The 22,702-nt window shown below is 32.4% G+C and overlaps 1 protein-coding gene across 1 annotated transcript in view; it reads right to left on the reverse strand.

Moving 5' to 3' along the window:
* LOC134722341 (fibrocystin-L-like) overlaps positions 1-22,702 on the reverse strand; it is a 110,092-nt gene that overhangs the window by 82,634 nt on the left and 4,756 nt on the right. The window contains exons 6-17 of the mRNA XM_063585954.1: positions 22,397-22,677; positions 21,670-21,749; positions 20,854-21,140; positions 18,864-19,016; positions 17,653-17,825; positions 16,893-17,129; positions 16,077-16,204; positions 14,933-15,114; positions 14,234-14,485; positions 13,607-13,761; positions 12,984-13,106; positions 10,496-10,601 (exon numbers count right to left, since the gene is read on the reverse strand). Coding sequence (XP_063442024.1) covers positions 10,496-10,601; positions 12,984-13,106; positions 13,607-13,761; positions 14,234-14,485; positions 14,933-15,114; positions 16,077-16,204; positions 16,893-17,129; positions 17,653-17,825; positions 18,864-19,016; positions 20,854-21,140; positions 21,670-21,749; positions 22,397-22,677 — 2,157 coding nt within the window. The remainder of the gene's footprint in view (positions 1-10,495; positions 10,602-12,983; positions 13,107-13,606; positions 13,762-14,233; positions 14,486-14,932; positions 15,115-16,076; positions 16,205-16,892; positions 17,130-17,652; positions 17,826-18,863; positions 19,017-20,853; positions 21,141-21,669; positions 21,750-22,396; positions 22,678-22,702) is intronic.

Genomic DNA, 22,702 nt, shown 5'->3' on the forward strand with positions numbered 1-22,702 from the left:
TATTTGTCCAACTTTTAATTAATTTTGTGCTAATTGAATAAATTATCACATGTCTGATTCATCTTTTACCATATATAGTGTCCTACAGCTATACTCAGTTGGTAATTGCAATAAAAACAAACCTTAATTGGTTTCCTACTTGTCAATTCAAAGATGACAAAAATCACAACATTAACAAAAGATTATAATTAAGGGTAAAAGAAAAGTATTACTTGAATATACCAGTTATCATCAAATATATATATATGTACATCTTTAAATTGTGAATATATGTACAATGTCTTTTGCTAAGGCCAGAAACATATAATTGTATTATATGTCTCTTTTTAGGCTATTGATGACTTTTTAATACTGAAACAGTTTATTTTTACTGAAGTAAACAAACTAATTGTCATGTTTTATATTAAAAAAAAGTAAACCAAACTATCTTTTTAAACATGTTCAATATAAATTAAATAAGAATAACAAAAAGTTTCATTTATTGACCACAGTTTAAGATTTTTTGCATTGTAATCAGAATGTAATCATAAAGTAATCAGGATTACAGGGCATTTTGAAAAGTAATTGATTAAATTAAATTACATGTAATCAGAATTTAAGCTGATTAATGATTACAATGATTACTTGAAAAATTGTAATCAATTACAGCTGATTAACGATTACAATTACAATTACCCCAACTCTGTGTAATATTAAGTCCATCAAATTACTATGAATAATATTTTTTTTTCCAAATCAGATACAAGTAGCAGATGCTAAAAGTCTTCATGTCCATCAATAATGGCTACATGATCGCAAAGAATGGCCGAGTAATAACTGCTAGTACTTTTTTCCTTAATATTTACAATTTTATTGCTAGTGCTTGGTTTTTGCAATTTTTATTTCACATGTTTCAGTACCCCCTTTAGGACCCTCTGTAAATATTACCAAAATGTGCAGCTGCAAGTTATGGTGACTTATAATATCTATAAATACATTATAAAAAGTTTTAAATAACAATTTTATTTGACACAAGAGTGCACATACTGAAATGTCTCGCCTTCTTTACTAATCCTTGATACTATATTGATAGACCTAAATATAAAGCTTTGTTACAACTGTCACATAAACTCAACATTGAACAGAAAATGAAACATTGATCAATGAACCATGAAAATGAGGTCAAGGTCAGATGAACCATGCCAGGCAGACATGTACAGCTAACAATTCTTCAATACAACAAATATAGTTGACTTATTGCTTATTAAATAAAGAAAAACAGACCGAAACACAAACACTTAAAACTTAGCAACGGACCATGAAAATGAGGTCAAGGTCAAATAAAACCTGGGTTACCAACATATAGATTATAAAATATTTTCATACACCAAATATAGTTGACCTAATGCATAAAGTATAAGAAAAATAGACCAAAACTAAACCAGATGCTTCGCAGGGCGTAGCTTTATACGACCGCAGAGGTTGAACTCGGAACGGCTGGGGCAAGTATGGACACAACATTCAAGCTGGATTCAGCTCTAAATTTGGATTGTGATTAAATAGTTGACACAGCATAGGTTTCTGACACAGAATGAATGTGTTCTAATGAACTTAAAATTTTTGTTTTCTCTTAGAGCAATTCACTATGCTGTTCAATATTAATCCTCTCAAAATAATGTTTGAAGAAATTTTCTTTTATTTATGAAATTTCAAATGAGAAAAATTGAACCCAATTTTTTAATCACATCCCCCTCTCCCTTATTCCAAAACTAATCTCAATTAAAATATTCTAATGGAGTTTGCAACAATAACTACTCATTTAAATACATCATAAAATAAAATGTAAATAAAATGTAAAAAAACTGCTTGTTATCACTGAATGGTAAAGATTATTTGAATTTATCAGTTGGTAGTAAAAAGTGAATATACATTGTATATTGTATATAACAAAGATTTAAGTTGATTCTGGACAAAGAAAGATAACTCCAATTAAAAAAAATTCTTGCAATAAGATATTTCTTGCTTACTATTTTGGACAAAGAAAGATAACTCTAATTAAAAAAAAATTTGCTATTTCACAATATTGTGAAATTAGATATTTCTTGCCATTGCACAATACTGTGCAATTGAAAAGACTTGCTATTCCACAATACTTCATATAATAATTTTAGATCCTGATATGGACCAACTTGAAAACTGGGCCCATAATCAAAAATCTAAGTACATGTTTAGATTCAGCATATCAAAGAGGCCCAAGAATTTAATTTTAGTTAAAATCAAACTTAGTTTAATTTTGGACTCTTTGGACCTCAATGTAGGCCAATTTGAAAACGGGACCAAAAATGAAGAATCTAAATACACATTTAGATTTGGCATATCAAAGAACCCCATTTATTCAATTTTTGATGAAATCAAACAAAGTTTAATTTTGGACCCCGATTTGGGCCAACTTGAAAACTGGGCCAATAATAAAAATTCTAAGTTCATTTTTAGATTCAGCATATCAAAGAACCCCAATGATTCAATTTTTGTTAAAATCAAACTAAGTTTAATTTTGGACCCTTTGGACCTTAATGTAGACCAATTTGAAAACGGGACCAAAAGTTAAGAATCTACATACACAGTTAGATTCGGCATATCAAAGAACCCCAATTATTCAATTTTGATGAAATCAAACAAAGTTTAATTTTGGACCCTTTGGGCCCCTTTTTCCTAAACTGTCTGGACCAAAACTCCCAAAATCAATACCAACTTTCCTTTTATGGTCATCAACCTTGTGTTTAAATTTCATAGATTTCTATTTACTTATACTAACGTTATGGTGCGAAAACCAAGAAAAATGCTTATTTGGGTCCCTTTTTGGCCCCTAATTCCTAAACTATTGGGACCTCAACTCCCAAAATCGCTACCAACCTTCCTTTTGTGGTCATAAACATTGTGTTTAAATTTCATTGATTTCTATTAATTTAAACCAAAGTTATTGTGGGAAAACCAAGAATAATGCTTATTTGGGCCCTTTTTTGGCCCCTAATTCCTAAACTGTTGAAACCAAAACTCCCAAAATCAATCCCAACCTTTCTTTTGTGGTCATAAACCTTGTGTCAAAATTTCATAGATTTCTATTAACTTAAACTAAAGTTATAGTGCGAAAACCAAGAAAATGCTTATTTGGGCCCTTTTTGGCCCCCAATTCCTAAAATGTTGGGACCAAAACTCCCAAAATCAATACCACCCTTCATTTTGTGGTCATAAACCTTGTGTTAAAATTTCATAGATTTCTATTCACTTTTACTAAAGTTAGAGTGCGAAAACTAAAAGTATTCGGACGACGACGACGACGACGACGACGACGACGACGCCAACGTGATAGCAATATACGACGAAAATTTTTTCAAAATTTGCGGTCGTATAAAAACTTAACTTTGACCACTGAACCATGAAAATGAGGTCAAGGTCAGATGACACCTGTCATCTAGACATGTACACCTTACAATTATTCCATACACCAATTATATTAGACCTATTGCATATAGTATAAGAAAAACAGACCAAAACACAAAAACTTAACTATAACCACTGAACCAAGAAAATTGTGTTGGATAATCAGTTGAAATTACCAACCGATTATCTATTACAATCGGTTGACAGCAACCAACCAACTATCGGTTATAATCGGATCATAACGCCTTGCCCTCTTTTTTTAAAGGAAATCATGCATTTAGTCTCATTGTACTTGTCTAATGTGTATATCCATATCATTGCAGAGTTTATATATTCATATTTGATCTTTTGTTTCCATTTCATATTCTGGCGTACTTACTACTAAATTATAATTCTGGTACCTTTGATAATTATCTATTTGGCAGTTAAAACAATGAATTAATATAAGAATCAAGATTCATATTGAACATATTTTATCTCATAATTACAACATTAATTACCAACAGTGACACTAACATTTCTAAATTTCAATGGTGAAACTCACAAAAAAATTTCAATAACATAGCTGTATGAACATTTGAATGCTTCAAATTAGGAAAAGATATAAAGTTTTTTTTAACTTTTAGAAATTTAAAATTAACAGAAAAAAATAAAACAATGCATTTGCATTTTACAGTAAACATGGGTATAAAGCCACTGTCTGTTTATTCGTGTAGAACGCTTTTATTACTTTTGTAATCATTATTTTCTTTCAATTGTGTCATTCGTGCGTCTGAACTTATAATTGCAAGAATGCGGAATTTTTACATAGTTGAACCGTATCCGATTCGTGATTCTTATATTAATATAAATGGCGGACAAATTTCGGAAAATTTACAAAAGTAAACGATGTTTGGCAAGCAATCTGGAAAGGAATATGACGTTTTTGATGCTACAAATGGATAACACATTAATAAAAGGCAACTTGCAACACGTTTTAATGAAGCAACGGAATTATTTTGTCTAAAATCAGAATTATTTGTACGCTCTCAAGTAACAAGTACCGGTATTGAAAGAAAGTATTTCATACAAAGTTATTAATCTTAAATACCATTCCATCAATCTGCAAATGCTTTTTGTCACGTTTATAAAGAAGGAAATTAGTTATTTCTTTAATTATAGGATGTTTGACATTGTTACTGTCATCGACTGATATTTTTTGGTTAATATTGTTTGACTGCGCATATGAAATGCAAACAGTAAACGAACCGGAAGTTGACAAGCTCAACGTCCGGAACCTTTAACGCAAATTGATTGAACAAAATCCCAATCGATTATCGACATCGCCAGTCCCAACCAACTGATTTACGACTTATTCCGATCATCGGAACAACACTACAAGAAAATGAGGTCAAGGTCAGATGACACCTGCCAGTTGGACATGTACACCTTACAGTCCTTCCATACACCGAATATACTAGACCTATTGCTTATAGTATCTGAGATATGGACTTGACCACGAAAACTTAACCTTGTTCACTGATCCATGAAATGAGGTCGAGGTCAAGTGAAAACTGTCTGACAGGCATGAAAACCTTGCAAGGTACGCACATACCATATAGTTATCCAATTACTTATAATAAGAGAGAATTTAACATTACAAAAAATCTAAACTTTTTTTTTCAAGTAGTCACTGAACCATGAACATGTGACTGACGGAAAGTTCGGAATATGAGGCATCTATATACAAAGTATGAAGAATCCAGGTCTTCTACCTTCTAAAATATAAAGCTTTTAAGAAGTGAGCGTACACCGCCGCCGCCGGATCACTTTCCCTATGTCGAGCTTTCTGCAACAAAAGTTGCAGGCTCGACAAAAATATATTCCTATTGTCTACCGAAGAGCTCAAAAATAAGAAATGAAACTGGATGCTACCAAAGTATTGAGTTGTCACCTCATATATATTCAATTTGCCATCAAGAGTATTGAAGATGAATTCCATTTCATCTTACATGTAGTGTGTCCCAAATATAAGAGTAAAATTCATAAAGAAATATTAATAGTCTTGACCAAGTGTGTTTAAATTTATTGAACTTTGAAGTTTAAAGAACATCATCAAACAGTTAACCAGTTTAAGAAACACATTTTTACTGCATTTAAAATCAGAGACATTCTCTGTCTGTTTACCTGTTTACTATGAAAGTTTGTATTTACACTGATGAACTGTAAAGTTCAAAGTATTAAAGAATTTGAATATAGTTATACTTTTACATAATTTAATCTCTGATGTAGTGAAATGTCTTTTAAATAGAATTTTTATCACATCTTAAAATTCTTAATTTTATGAGATTGAATTCTGAATTAATTTTTTAGAAAATTTAGCAAATGCATGATTGGCTGTAAACAGTGCTCATTGGTTTTATGAGACTTGCTATGTCATCTAATTGGTGGTTTAATTAAAGAACCTTAGTGAGCACGCTCACATACCCCACGTCCCCACATTGTCATTGGAGAAATTAAATAAGTGAAAGAAAAAAAAATTGTATAAGAAAAATTAATTTCCTGCCAATATGCACATCTAAATAGTATGTCCTTGTTATCTACAAAATTTCATGGAATTCTGTTGTGTGGTTTCAGAGGAGTTGAGATGACAAACTGTTGCAGAAGTACATTGAAGCAAATAAGTTTAAAGGGGTGCAACTCCTAGAAAAAAAATTGAATCGCAATTTCCTGTCGATATGCACAACTAAATAGTATGTCCTTATTATCTGAAAAGGTTTCCTGAAATTCTGTTGTGTGGTTTGAGAGGAGTTGCGATGACAAACTGTTGCAGTAGTACATTGAAGCAAAAAAGTTCAAAGGGGCGTAACTCCTAGACAAAAAATTGAATCGCAATTTCCCGTCGATATGCACAACTACATAGTATGTCCTTATTATCTGAAAAGGTTTCGTGAAATTCTGTTGTGTGGTTTGAGAGGAGTTGCGATGACAAACTGTTGCAGTAGTACATTGAAGCAAATAAGTTCAAAGGGGCGTAACTCCTAGACAAAAAAATTGAATCACAATTTCCCGTCGATATGCACAACTACATTGTATGTCCTTACTATCTGAAAAGGTTTCGTGAAATTCTGTTGTGTGGTTTGAGAGGAGTTGCGATGACAAACTGTTGCAGTAGTACATTATAGTAAATAAGTTGAAAGGAGCGTAACTCCTAGAAAAAAAAATTGAATCGCAATTTCCCGTCGATATGCACAACTACATAGTATGTCCTTATTTTCTGAAAAGGTTTCGTGAAATTCTGTTGTGTGGTTTGAGAGGAGTTGCGATGACAAGAAACAGGACTGACAGACGGACGGACGGACTGAAAGACGGACGGATGGGTCAAAAATATTATACCCTCGGCAACTCGTTGCGTGGGGTATAATAAGTTACTATTTACACTACTGCAACTTTCAATAAAAATAACAATAATATATGCAGATTTACTACCTTCTGAAAAATAAAGCTTTCTACAACATTTGTACAAATAGTTTACATTGCTGCCGCCGTATAGTAATACCTATGTCTTGCATGCTGGGACTTTTGTCTCAGGTGAGACAAAAACCATAAAAGGAAAACTAAAACAAAACAGACTTAGCAAGATTTAAAGGCAAATAAACAAATTGAACTGTGAGGCCAAAAAACTAGAGCCTCTAAAGAGCCTGTGTCGCTCACCTTGGTCTATGTGAATATTAAACAAGGAAGCAGATGGATTCATGACAAAATTGTGTTTTGGTGATGGTGATGTGTTTGTAAATCTTACTTTACTAAACAGTCTTGCTGCTTACAACTATCTCTATCTATAATGAAAGGGTTGTTCGATTCGTCTGAAAATTTCAGGGCAGATAGATCTTGACCTGATAAACAATTATCCCCCTGACAGATTAGCTCTAAATGCTTTGGTTTTTGAGTAATAAGCCAGAAACTGCATTTTACCCCCATGTTCTATTTTTAGCTGTGGGGGCCATCTTGGTTGGTTGACCAGGTCACGCCACACATTTTTTAAACTATATACCCCAAAGATAATTGTTGCCAAGTTTTGATTAATTTGGCCCAGTAGTTTCAGGGAGAAGATTTTTGTAAAAGATAACTAAGATTTACGAAAAATGGTTAAAAATTGACTATAAAGGGCAATAACTCTTAAAGGGGTCAACTGACCATTTCTGTCTTGTTGACTTATTTGTAAATCATACTTTGCTAAACATTATTGCTGTTTACAGCTTAACTCTATCTATAATAATATTCAAGATAATAACCAAAAACAGCAAAATTTCCTTAAAATTACAAATTCAGGGGCAGCAACCCAACAACGAGTTGTGTGATTTGTCTGAAAATTTAAGGGCAGATAGATCTGGACCTGATAAACAATTTATCCGCCCCATGTCAGATTTTCTCTAAATGCTTTGGCTTTTGAGTTATAAGCCAAAAACTGCATTTTACCCCTATGTTCTATTATTAGCCATGGTGGCCATCTTGGTTGGTTGGCGGGGTCATCTGACACATTTTTTAAACTAGATACCCCATGATGATTGTGGCCAAGTTTGGTTTAATTTGGCCCAGTAGTTTCAGAGGAGAAGATTTTTGTAAAAGCTAACGACGGACGACGACAACGATGGACGACGGACGCCAAGTGATGAGAAAAGCTCACAGCAAAATTTCCTTAAAATTACCAATTCAGGGGCAGCAACTTAACAACCAGTTGGCCACTCCATCTGAAAATTTTAGAGCAGATAGATCTTGCCCTGATAAACAATGTCAACCCCTATCAGATTTGCTCTAAATGCATTGGTTTTTGAGTTATAAGCCAAAAACTGCATTTTACCCCTATGTTCTATTTTTAGCCATGGTGCCATCTTGGTCAGTTGGCCGGGTCACCAAAAACAATTTTTAATCTAAATACCCCAATGAGGATTGTGACCAAGTTTGGTTTAATTTGGCCCAATAGTTTTAGAGAAGATTTTGAAAAAGATAACTAAGATTTACGAAAAATGGTTAAGAATTGACTATAAAGGGCAATAACTCCTAAAGGGGTCAACTGACCATTTTGGTCCTGTTGGCTTATTTGTGAAATCTTACTTTGCTGAACATTTTTGCAGTTTATAGTTTATCTCTATCTATAACAATATTCAAGATAATAAAAACAGCAAAATTTCCTTAAAATTACCAATTCAGGGGCAGCAACCTAACAACCAGTTGTCTAATTCATCTGAAAATTTCAGGGCAGATAGATCTTGAACTGATAAACAATTTAAACCCCATGTCAGATTTGCTTTAAATGCTTAAAAATTGGTTTTTGAGTTATAAGCCAAAACTGTGTTTTACCCCTATGTTCTATTTTTAGCCATGGCAGCCATCTTGGTTGGATGGCCAGGTCATCGGACACAACTTTTCAACTAGATACCCCAATGATGATTGTGGCCAAGTTTGATTTTATTTGACCAAGTAGTTTCAGGAGAAGATTGTTGTAAAAGTTAACGACGACGGACGCAGGACGATGGACGATGACGGACCCTGGACGCCAAGTGATGAGAAAATGTCACTTGGCCCTTCGGGCCAGGTGAGCTAAAAAGGAAGATATGCAGTTTATCATTTAAAAATCAAGAATGTGTCCTAAGTACACAAATGCCCCACTCGCACTATCATTTACATGTTCAATGGACTGTGAAATTGGATAAAAAATCTAATATGACTTTAAAATTAGAAAGATCATATCATAAGCAACAAGTGTACTAAGTTTAGAAAGATCATATCATAAGCAACAAGTGTACTAATTTTAGAAAGATCATATCATAAGCAACAAGTGTACTAAGTTTAGAAAGATCATATCATAAGCAACAAGTGTACTAAGTTTAGAAAGATCATATCATAAGCAACAAGTGTACTAAGTTTCAAGTTGATTGGACTTTAGCTTCATCAAAAACTACCTTGACCAAAAACTTTAACCTGAAACTTCCACTTTCATTTTCTATGTTCAGTGGAGTGTGAAATTAGGGCCAAAAGTCTATTTTGGCTTTAAAATTAGAAAGATCATATCATAAGCAACGAGTGTACTAAGTTTCAAGTTGATTGGACTTTAGCTTCATCAAAAACTACCTTGACCAAAAACTTTAACCTGAAACTTCCACTTTCATTTTCTATGTTCAGTGGAGTGTGAAATTAGGGCCAAAAGTCTATTTTGGCTTTAAAATTAGAAAGATCATATCAGAAGCAACAAGTGTACTAAGTTTCAAGTTGATTGGACTTTAGCTTCATCAAAAACTACCTTGACCAAAAACTTTAACCTGAAACTTCCACTTTCATTTTCTATGTTCAGTGGAGTGTGAAATTAGGGACAAAAATCTAATTTGGCTTTAAAATTAGAAAGATCATATCATAAGCAACAAGTGTACTAAGTTTCAAGTTGATTGAACTTCTGCTTCATCAAAAACTACCTTGACCAAAAAAACCTGAAGACTGGCGAATGGACGCACAGACAGACGAACAAACGAAAGAACATAGGCACACACCAGAAAACATAATGCCCCTCTTCTATCGTAGGTGGGGCATAAAAAAAAATAAAAAATCTCCAGTTATGAGGCCCAAACTCCAGCTAAAATTTCCAAATCTCCATTGTGGATTGACAACTCTGTCACATGTCTGATAATGAGTTATCTGATTATAGGAAAGAACACAAACAACAAATACACACAAATCTCTACCTGTAAACTTGTGTCTCTCTGAAAAATAGTACATCATGTTTTGTAGTATTATGTTTTATTTTAGTTACAATAAATTGATTTTTTTGAGTGAATCAGAGTTAAAAAAAAAAAAAAAGAAGCTCCAAAAAAATACAAAATTTCACTTTTTTTCTTTTCTTTTTTTTTTTGGGGGGGGGGGGGGGGGGGGGGGGGGCTTTATCTTGTTGCTATTCTTGAAAAACATTTTGAAACGGCAGGCAATCTGAAATAACAGTACATTGTGCTTTGTTTCATCCATAAAGTCTTTGGCTGATCAAAAGTTAATTCTGTATACCATTTAAAAACTACTCATGGCTTGTAGATTTCTTAACTTCACTTACCTATAAGGGGACTGCTTGCAATTAATGAAGGTGTTTTGGTTGATGACCACTCAAATGTACAGTCATTGTCACATAGGGACGGGATATCATTAACAACAACAGATACCTGAAAAGATAGAAAGAAAAAAAACTAGTTACGGGATATTATTGACAACAGACACCTGAAAAGATAGAAAGAAAAAAACAGGTTACAGGATATTATTGACAACAACAGACACCTGAAAAGATAGAAAAAATTCTAGATGTGTCAAAACAACACAAATGGCCCCGTCACAAAAAGTTGAAAAATCTGCAATTTCAACAACACATGTGATCACTAACATGATGTTAGTCTAACATATCAAAAATCAGCTCAAAATCTGAAGTTGTATAGAAAAAAGTCTGTAGAACTAGGCCAAAAATATCAGAGCGGAACAAAACTTAAACTTGATCTGTAACTCATCATGGTTAACTTACATACCAACAAGAATGTGTTCCCATCCACACTTTCATTTTCTATGTTCAATGGATCATGAAAATTGGGAAAAATCTCTAATTTGGCATTAAAATTAGAAAGATCATATCATATATATAGGGAACATGTGTACTAAGTTTCAAGTTGACTGGACTTCAACTTAATCAAAAAGTACCTCGACCAAAAACTTTAACCTGAAGAAAACATAATGCCCATAAATGGAGCATAAAAATCAGCCCAATATCTGAAGGTGTTATAGCGAACCCTATTGAACCTTTCTATAGATTCACCTGCAAGTTACCTGTACATTTAAACTTTTGTAAGTTCTATTGTCCCATCTAACAAATACAACAGGTATTGTTCTCTGTATAGTTTATTCACTCAGACCTTTAAATTTCTTCTAAGAGAAATATATCACTCATTGATTAATCTACCTCAGTAGAAAATTTATCTGCTAAATTGATAGAAATCACATGTTTCACATAAAAAAAAATGCCTGTGATTTCATGTTTATTAAACATTTATAATATATTTTTCAACATGTTCAAAATAAATAATAACTTAATCATAAACAGTTTGTTTTTAAAATAAAAAGTATTGTTCGTATGAAAATTTGTATTTTTTAGTTTTTGTTTAGTTATAGAATACTTGTAAGAAGGCCTTAATATGTAAACATCAACATTTTTAGGTTTTTTTTATCAATTTTTTTTTGGAAATAGGAATGTTAATTTTTTTTAGGAATCAACTTTTATTAATGTTTGAATTAGTGTTTACATTCAACAGATTGAAATTATAATACATTCAAACTCATATACAGTTTTTTATAAATAGTACACATGTTATTTCCATCTAATTTAGCAGATAATTTTTTTACTCAGGTAAATTAATCAATGAGTGATATATTTCTCTTAGAAGAAATTTAAAGGTCCTGGTGAATAAACTATACAGAGAACAATACCTGTTGTATTTGTTAGATGGGACAATAGAACTGCCAAAAGTTTAAATGGACAGGTAACTTGCAGGTGAATCTATAGAAAGGTTCAATAGGGTTCGCTATAAATAAAAAAGATGTATAACTGTGATTTTCAACAATTTATCAAAGTCCAAAGCTCGTAATTTCGGCAAAAATTAGCAGAGCAAATGGAAACTAAAACTTGATCTGTAAGTCATCATGGTTAACTCACATTCCAAAAATCTGCCTCATATCTGAAGGCGTTAAGAAATAAGCTCTGTATAATAGTTTGTTGCGGAATGAAGGAAGTACGGAATGACGGACAAGGGTAAAACTATATGGCAGTGACAACTTCATTGCGGGGCCAATAAAATAGTGATTGAATATCAACAGACACCTGAAAAGATACATGTAGAAAGAAAAGACACCATTCTATGATCATACTTTAGCAAATATAACTAAATTTATTCCATAGGTCATATGTGATTGTAAGAAAACAGGATGTGATATTCTGGAGACATTTCTCAAAAGAGTTCAAATTCCTGACATAACAGCATAATGAACATTCAAGAATGGTATTTCTTGCTGATTACATGTGAAAATAATAATTGGAGTCCCAACTGACAGACAGGCTTCAGTCACATGACCGTTACACCAATTAAATTATGCTGTTAACATTACCATCTAACATTCACATGACCAATAATAATAATAATAATAATAATAATTCTTTATTTATAGTAATAACATCAACAATAACAAGTTTGAGTAAGTGTGTGAAAATAATTATGCATATAAAAAACACAGCTTCTTAATGTTCCAACCAGTAATTTTTTAAATCTTTTTTGAATGAGCTTGTACTTGATGTTGATTTTTTCAGGGATATTGGTAAATTATTCCATAAAATAGATCCTGAATATATAAAAGATTTTTTATAAAGCTCTGTTTTGGCTTTTGGAATTTGTAAATTTTTGCAAGAGGCATTTCTCAAACAATATTGCTTTATTTCTGGCATTTCTTTAAATTTCCTTCAATGGAAGGACATACACACAGACAAAATTTTATAACACAATCATACAAACCTGAGGTTTTAAATGAAATGTTCTTAAAAACTCTCCAAAAATTGGACCAAACCACAATCCACCATCTTCTATTTTCTGTGAGGTAACTAAAACACCAACTCCGTTTATACCACTACCATCAATCTGAAGTTATAACAGAATAGAAATGAGGCCACTCATGGGGGTGCCCAAGTAATCACAGTATCACATAATCATTAATTATTTTTTAAACTAGATAATCAAATAATCAAAAATTTGAATTTGCAAATTACTTGTCTAAAATTTAAAAAAAAAATCAATGTCCATAACTTAACAAAGTTGTCTCATGCCAATAAAATATCTAAATATTTTCCCCGGGGGCTTTTTCTGTTCCCCAGGCGCTACATTTTCTTCTCCGGGCGCTTTTTATTTTCCCTGGGCGCTTTTTCTTCACCCGGGCGCATTTTAGTAGGACCCATAATAAAAGTCCCCTGAGCATTAAATGTTTTTACTGACATTCTGAAATGGTACATGTACTTACATTCAGAGGTGGAACATCTCAAGGATGTGACAGAAATGTGATAACCTAATGAAAGTTAGCACAGTTCCCTGAGCTTTGAATGTCCTGATTTCCTGATTTAACTGACATCTTGAATACAACTTACATTCAAAGGTGGGACATCTCCAGGACGAGACAGAAATGTGATGTCATAATGAAAGTTAGCACAGTCTCCTGACCGTTTAACACCTAGATTACCAATTCCTGGTATGGTTTCCAGTTCATCTGCTAACAATTCATTTTCTAGATTGTAGTCAATACCTGAAAAATGTTCAATATTATTAATAAGTCAATAATGCTTTCAAAACAAAATTGTCAACACAATAGGTTTCAGATAAACATGTGACCTTTCATTTTTACCAGTATGAGATTTGGTGAAAAAACAAAAAAATACTGTAAATTTAGAAATTAATGCAAACATTTTTCATTTTGGACTAAAATGTGTTTTTTATTTTAATTGTAGCGATATTGAGAAAAAAATTGCTGTGATTATAACCTTGTCCCATTTTACGTAATAATATCTGTACTTACAGTTATGCATTCAAGATTTTTACTGGCATTACTTTATAAGGTTAAGTTCTTTTTATGTCTTACAGATATAAATTTAAAATACTAAATTAATACAATAGTTAAAAGATGGAAAATAATAGACTGGTTAAAAAGATTTAGATACTTTATTGTGTCATAGATCTTTTACTTTATTTCTCATGCTACTTTTGTTAGTTAGAGTTACCTGTTACAGTTTCACCATTAAATTCAACATCGTATGTTCCTGTCAATGGTGGTGATGCCTCTGTTGTTCGGGATACTGCCACCTGGCCGCCAGTAACAAGGGGAATAACTGGTGTTAGTGCAGGGAAATTGTAGCCACAATCATGAGGTGTAAAAGTTATTTCATAAACACCAATTGAAGGTGAAACAACAGATACTGATTCCATCAAGGCATTGTTTGGTTTTGATGGTAAAATTCTATACTCATTTACTTCTGAAAAATAGAAAGAAAAGTATGCAATAGTGAAAGTGTGATTTAAATTTTGTTACTTATATATATCTATATCATACATGTGAACTAATTGGAAGTGGTGGTCGGGACAGGATCCCTGAAAATTAGATACTTATTAAATGGAAGGTGTGGCTTTTATATACAAATATTGTTTTACAAAAGCATGACAAAATGTGCATAGCAAACTAAAGTAAAACTGTAATAAAGAACAACTTCATGGCTAATACATATAATAAACTTACAATTTTTAAAATTGTATAATTTTTTCATATAAAAATCCGGAGTTTGCCAATGAGGTAACTATCCACCATTAGTGTCAAACAATTCACATCCTAAATGAAAGCAAAACCTTTATAGTTATTATTAAATGATTGAATACAATCAAACTTATTATTAGCTAACTGTTAGTAAGAAATGATTCCAACTTACTATCTAAATCATCAACAGGAGCTTTCCTTCCAATGTACACATCATCAATAAAGAATTCCTGGACAATACCCTGTTTAAACACTCTAATTTCTTTAACGTAGAATTTAAGAGCAGCTGGTTGATTAGGCATGGCATGTCGTTGACTTAGTGCAGCTTTCATGTCTAAGCAGTGAAGGTGCCATCTGTTAACAAAATATGGAATATAAAATCAATCTTATTGCACAATTGTTATATTCTGATTAAGCAATTGCATCATGAAAACAATTGGTTAATATCAAAGTTATAAATTCAATGATTTCAATCAATAATTTACCAGTAGAAAAGCACACTATGAACAATGTATGTAAAACAACTTTGTTACACTTCTATCTTTTTTCCTCAACATTTTTAGAGTAGTTGAAATTATTAAGTTTACAATGTAGTTTTATACATGATTAGCCTGCAACCATTTGTCAGGTCAGGTCAGGTCAACTGGTCAACCCTGCAACCAACTGTCGGGTCAGGTCCGCCTGCCGGAACTGGCCAGAGTAGGGAGTTTCTGTCAATACTGGTTAATTTTGCCAAAAAAAAGTTTTCTTTTTTAACAAAACAGACATATATGATATACTTACTACTGAAATTAGTTTAAGAAATAATATGCAACAACAAACTTTTTTTTTATACAACTGAATTTAACTGGGTTTTTCTTTTTGAAAGGTTTGTGAAGGCAACTTTGCTTGTTTCTGACTCCTAGATATTATTTCAAGTGTATATTATTGTTATGTGAAAATCTATCTGAATAAACCATCAGCCTTGTACAATATTATTTCTAACCAAAATGTTGTAAGAGATGCAACAATTTAATCATGAGAGGTGGAACCAATTTCAATTTTTCAGAAATCCAACACAAATTATGCAAAAAGTCAGGCACTCACAAATTCACATACATTTATAACACACTAATGACTTCATTCGTCAAAAATCTTTTATAACTGAAACAATTTTTAATTTTAAGAAACATGTTTTTTCTTAAATACTTTTTACAACTTTATTGCAGTTAAGAAAAATCAGGTTTTTAAGAAAAACAAATTGAGTAAGTGAAGCAACTCAATTGGCCAACTACCTTACCCTAATATTGGCCAAACTAATGCCTAATGTAACCTACCCTTCGTCTGTATTTAACGTAACAGGTACATCATAATAGGTGTATGTGTACTCTAACATATCATTCTGGTAAGTGTAGGATAGACGAATTCTGCTCTGAATTTCATTTCCACGGTAAGCAAAGCAGACCTGAAATTAGTAATTTTAAAGTGCATATATAGTTTTAAATACCCTCTTACAACACTGATACCCCTAGATTGTTTAACTCTGGTGAGGATTTCAATGTTTATTTAAAGACAGAATATATCATACTACATATTTATTAAAACATTATAGAAGATAATTTTTGCACTTACAGACACTTTTGAAATTTTAATAATATGCATGCAACTTTAGTAAAATCTACTGAAATTCTAAAAAATATGTGACATTGATGTTGTCATCTTACCAATGTCTAAAAAAACTACGGTAAATTCAGAAGTTATTGTGTACATTTATTATTGCAATTTTTTGACAATCTGCACAAATGTGTGTTTAATTATTTTGATTTCAATAAATGCTTCATACAAAAAATGATAACAAAATGCAAATTTTTATTTTATGCAACACATATGTCTTCGTTATTTTCACAATTATGAATACATTGCAAGCATTTCTGAAGTATTTCATTATTTTCTTGTGATTATCTGAAAGACATTGCTAAAACACATTTCCTCTGATACAATTATTTTATGCTTTTTATTTTAATCTTGATAAAATTCAAAATCTTTGAATAAATTATCATGAGAAAAATTCGAAAACAAAAATAAGGGTAGTTATAAAAAACAAACCAAAAACAGGTTTTATAAAAAATGTTTTAAGGCTGAAGAAAACCTACCAAAAATACACTAGTTGTTAAAAATAGTCCTTTGCTAGTCGCCACCATATCTCTAAATAGATAGCTTGGGTTCCTTACAACCTTTTGTCCACAAAATGGTTCCACTTTATTGGTCAACATTCCACCAAAACCAGTAGGAATGGATGTTTCAAAAGTATAATGTCGACTTTTACCTACTGGATTTTTCAGCTTTTTGCAGCATCTGGTACCATACATAATACTCAATGCAGTTTCCACCTAAAATATATACTTTCATAAATATTGATAATTAAAAAAAAAAAGGGTTAATTTATATTTCCATATTTTTCATTACTTTTTTATTCCACAATAGTCAAAAAATATGACCAGCAAAATTTTTGTTAAAAAAACTGATTAAAAGCCATGATTAGGATGAGTCATGATATTCAGTTGTCCACTTATTGTTCATAAGGCTCATATTTGACAAAACCTTTTGAAAGTATGGGTCATCAATGCTCTCCAACTAAGCCTTTTTTAAAACATTTCCAATTCAGGAGTTACTGATGAGTCTTTTGAAGTTGATATGTACCTGAAAAATAGTTTATTTTACTACACATTAGGACAAACATCCAAAACCAAATGAGAGCTAACATGCAAGTTCAGGTATTTATCTGAAGCTGCTCATTAATAGGTCCCACCTTTAATAGAAGCTGATGTATCTCTGTTTAAGTTTTAAATAATCCAAACAATCTACAAAAACTATGAATGGTTTATTTCAGTCATAGATTGATAGAATACTCACCTGTTGAGCTGAAGCAGTTGGACTAAATAGAGGAGAGGGAACAGTTAAACCAGTATGTAATACAGCCAGGAAATCACCACTAGGGCTTCCTAAAGTGGTCTGGCTACCAGTTGCTGCCAGGGTTTCCCCACTACTGCCTGGTGTTGTCATGATTTGAATTCCACCAAGTCCTCCTACAAGAAAATGTATTTTGTACAAAACAATTAGTGCTTTAAAGATGTTGGCTCTTCTTGTTTTTAATTCTTTTTTTTACAGATAATCAGAATTCTCTGGTTTCATCCATGTGGCAATTTTGTCCGGTAACCCCAACTTTTCTTTCCATTATTTGATTTCATATATTTTAGAATGCCATCTTTGAAAATTCTTGTAATTTTTTTCATAGTTTTTGAAAGAAAAAAAATATTAAATGTAAGGCAAATCTAGAGAGAAAAATCCCCCCTTATTTTCAATGACTTGTAAGCAAAAACAAGCACATTGTCCCTTCATTTTTTTCTGTTTTTTTTTAGTTCCTTCATTTATATTCTATAGAATAATTAATAACGATCTTTCATAAGCTTGTTTTTATCAAACAGAGTAGAAACAAATGGAAGTTTTTAACAACCTTAACTGGTTATACAGTCCCTGCACGGTTGGTGAACGTCCTTTAACCAGGTGTTGTCATATACTGAAACTGCTGTAGATTTTTAGATACAAAACAAAAATGCATTTTTACCCCTAAGTTCTATTTTCAACAAGTCAACAGTTTCTTGATGAATCAAATATCTGGATCTAATTTTATAACTTGATTCCCTAAGACTTGTTTTAAAGACTATTTTAGTATAATCAATCCCAGTAGTTTCAGGAGAAGAATTTTTAAAATGTTAATGACAACAGGTTGACAGACTTGCATAAAAATTACTGTAATAGCACAAAGAGTCAGTAAGAAAAGTTAGCTTAGCTATATTATATGTACTTTGTTTGTGTTAAAAATAGATTGCCTTGTGGTCAATAGTTACAGCTTGTATACAGCCTTTTTGCACTGATGTGGCTTAAAGAAATCAACAATCAACTGATCAGTATTATTACAAATAGATATATAAACTTGCAATAGTATATCTAATCAAGTGTAATGATAAATTGGATTACCCTGTTCCCTGTTAAATTATGACACAAACACTTTTGTTGTTCATTTTAAGATTATCATTATAATGAACATTTATAAATGAGTATACCTCGTTCTGAGTTGAAGGTAATTGTTAGTAGAGTTCCTGGTTGTGGAGTGGTGGGTGCAGCTGCTACTGTGAAGGACTCAGATGTCTCTAAGAAAGCAAGATCATTCATAGAAGCCTCAACTTCTGTATTATCAGCTGAAGTCGTCAAGGGTTCTGAAAACAAAATATATATACTAAATTGAATTTCTATGTTCCATAAATGTGAAAATTTCTGGCTCAATTTGTTTTCTGTGATCATGTTAAATTGAAGAAAATATGATCAATGCAAAAAGTTTTTACAAATTAACAATCTTGATTTGAAAGGTGTAAACTAATTGTTGTCTTTAGGAATTTTGAAATGAAATAATTATGAATCAAAATTATAAAAAAAATCCATAAAAAGTGAATCATTTTTTGTGTATTTGACTCCAATGATTATATTGACAATGATTGTCAGTTTTATAAATATTGATATGAGCCTCACTGATGAGTCTTATATAGACAAAACTCGCGTTTGGCTAACTAAATTATAATCCTTGTACCTTTGATAACTATTCCTACAAAAGGTTTATAGTTTTCTCTGACTTCAATAAAAATAAAAACTGGTCCTTACAAAACAGCCAACCATGCTGAAAGTGGTGTTTAATACCCATTAGTCAATATATAAACTCACCTGTACATGAGCCATATATACAGAGCTTGTATGAAGCATAACTTACCTGTACATGAGCCATATATACAGAGCTTGTATGAAGCATAACTCACCTGTACATGAGCCATATATACAGAGCTTGTATGAAGCATAACTCACCTGTACATGAGCCATATATACAGAGCTTGTATGAAGCAAAACTCACCTGTACATGAGCCATATATACAGAGCTTGTATGAAGCATAACTCACCTGTACATGAGCCATATATACAGAGCTTGTATGAAGCATAACTCACCTGTACATGAGCCATATATACAGAGCTTGTATGAAGCATAACTCACCTGTACATGAGCCATATATACAGAGCTGGTATGTAGCATAACTCAGAGCTGGTATGTAACATTACTCACTTGTACATGAGCCATATATACAGAGCTGGTATGTAGCATCACTCACCTGTACATGAGCCATATATACAGAGCTGGTATGTAGCATAACTCACCTGTACATGAGCCATATATACAGAGCTTGTATGAAGCATCACTCATCTGTACATGAGCCATATATACAGAGCTGGTATGTAGCATTACTCACCTATTCATGAGCCATATATACAGAGTAGGTATGTAGCATTACTCACCTATACATGAGCCATATATACAGAGCTTGTATGAAGCATAACTCACCTGTACATGATCCATATATAGAGCTGGTATGTAGCATAACTCACATGTACATGAGCCATAAATACAGAGCTGGTATGTAGCATAACTCACATGTACATGAGCCATATATACAGAGCTGGTATATAGCATTACTCACCTGTACATGAGGCATATATACAGAGCTGGTATGTTAAATTACTCACTTGTACATGAGCCATATATACAGAGCTGGTATGTAGCATCACTCACCTGTACATGAGCCATATATACAGAGCTGGTATATAGCATTACTCACCTGTACATGAGCCATATATACAGAGCTGGTACGTTGCATAACTCAGAGCTGGTATGTAACATTACTCACTTGTACATGAGCCATATATACAGAGCTGGTATGTAGCATCACTCACCTGTACATGAGCCATATATACAGAGCTGGTATGTAGCATAACTCACCTGTACATGAGCCATATATACAGAGCTTGTATGAAGCATCACTCATCTGTACATGAGCCATATATACAGAGCTGGTATGTAGAATTACTCACCTATACATGAGCCATATATACAGAGTAGGTATGTAGCATTACTCACCTATACATGAGCCATATATACAGAGCTTGTATATATATATGAAGCATAACTCGGCTGTACATGATCCATATATAGAGCTGGTATGTAGCATAACTCACCTGTACATGAGCTATATATACAGAGCTGGTATGTAGCATCAGTAAAGCCACCACTTTGTTCTGTCACCTGTACTTGGTAGGCAGCATTAGTTTGGTTCATGGAAGAGAATCCAGTTATGGTCATGGTCTGAACTGCTTTTACTACAGTTGATCCAAAGTTCAATCTAACTCTTTCCTGTTTTGCAAAACCAGTTTGGGTGTTTAATAACTCTGTGTTTAAAAACCGAGCTGCAACCTGTAATTTGGCTGATCCTGAAGTTACTTGGTGAATTGCTTCTATATAATAACTGAAAAAAGTAAACAATAGCTTTCAGTTTATTATTAATTGAGTACAAAATAACAACATTTAGTGGAAATCACAAAATTATTTGCTTATTGGTACCAATGTGTGTGAATTTACCAAAAAAAGACATTCAATTTGATAGATAATCTTTTGGTTAAACAATTCCAAATTTTAAACCAAAGCATTGATGGTATGGACCAATTTATTAAATCTACTTGATCTTATATAATGATTATGCATAAATATAATATATTACAATAAATCAATTCCGTACATCATGCCATCTATGTGTCCCATTTATGTTTTCATTGTACATCCCTAATGTTCGTAGCAATTGACGGAAAAAGAGAGGCATTCACAACTACTGTGGATTCCTTATTATTTATTAGATACTAATTTTTGTGATTTTGGAGGTAACCCATAGACCATGAATTCCTATGTATAAACAAATTAATAATTTTCTTGTCAAAGAAAATTAGCACCCAAGAAAATAAATGTTAAATCCACAAAAAAACAAAAAAAATGTATCTTACGGCATTCCTTTAGTCAATTGATAGCTGTTTGCTGAGTTTCTATAACTTGTAGTACTGCTAGAACTGGTTACTACCTCAACCTGGAAAACAAAAAATAAGTGCTTGTTAAAATGTTTAAACCTGCTGCATTTGTTTGCACCTGTCCTAAGTCAGGAAACCTGTTGTTTGACGTTTATTGATGTAGTTTTGACGAGTTTCTCATTGTTGCTATGAGGATTGCATGTCAGAATCGGGTTACCTTCACAACAAATAACTGTAAATATTCTTGCCAAATGATGTTAATTGTTAATTTTTGGTGGATGATGATAAAATATACACTTTCTTTTAGACAATAAAAAATTGACTGATTTTGATGAATCATGTTAATTTTTTTTGGGTAAAAATAATCAGTTGGAACCTCAGGCAAAACACAATACGGAAATATTGACAAATTGAGGTAAAATTTTGACCAATTTGATGCAAACAGTAGCAGTAAATGACCATTTGAACGCTGATGGTAAAGGGCATTAAAACCTCATTACATAGATTAGACTGTTGGATTTCCCGTTTGAATTATTTTACACTAGTCATTATTGGACCTTTTATAGAGTGCTTTCAGTACAGAGTGTGTCAAAGCTCACTGTTGAAGGCCCTACTTAAACCTATAATGGTTTACTTTTACAAATTGTGACTTGGATGAAGAGTTGTCTCATTAGAACTCCTACCACATCTTCTTAAATCTATTAACCTTTGATGCAGGATTTTGTGTGTCTGCAGCATTTGTAGTCAAATAAAGTCTGGCTCCACCGTTTCCAAGGATATGAAATGTGTACTCTCCACTTGAAGGAGGTACAAAAAATCCCTTCACTCTGGATACAAAACCATTGCCCTCATCCTCAAAAAAGAAATCATCAATATGACTAGTACTATAATCAAGCTCTGCTCCAGATAATCCTGCTATAGTGGTTACCAAATTAGCAAATGAGGAGGTTGTTTCATTCCATCTTTCCCAAATGAGTCCTCGATTACCTTTAAAAAAATATTAATAAATTTG

Source organism: Mytilus trossulus, chromosome 6 (genome assembly GCF_036588685.1).
Source record: "Mytilus trossulus isolate FHL-02 chromosome 6, PNRI_Mtr1.1.1.hap1, whole genome shotgun sequence".
Classification (NCBI taxonomy): domain Eukaryota; kingdom Metazoa; phylum Mollusca; class Bivalvia; order Mytilida; family Mytilidae; genus Mytilus; species Mytilus trossulus.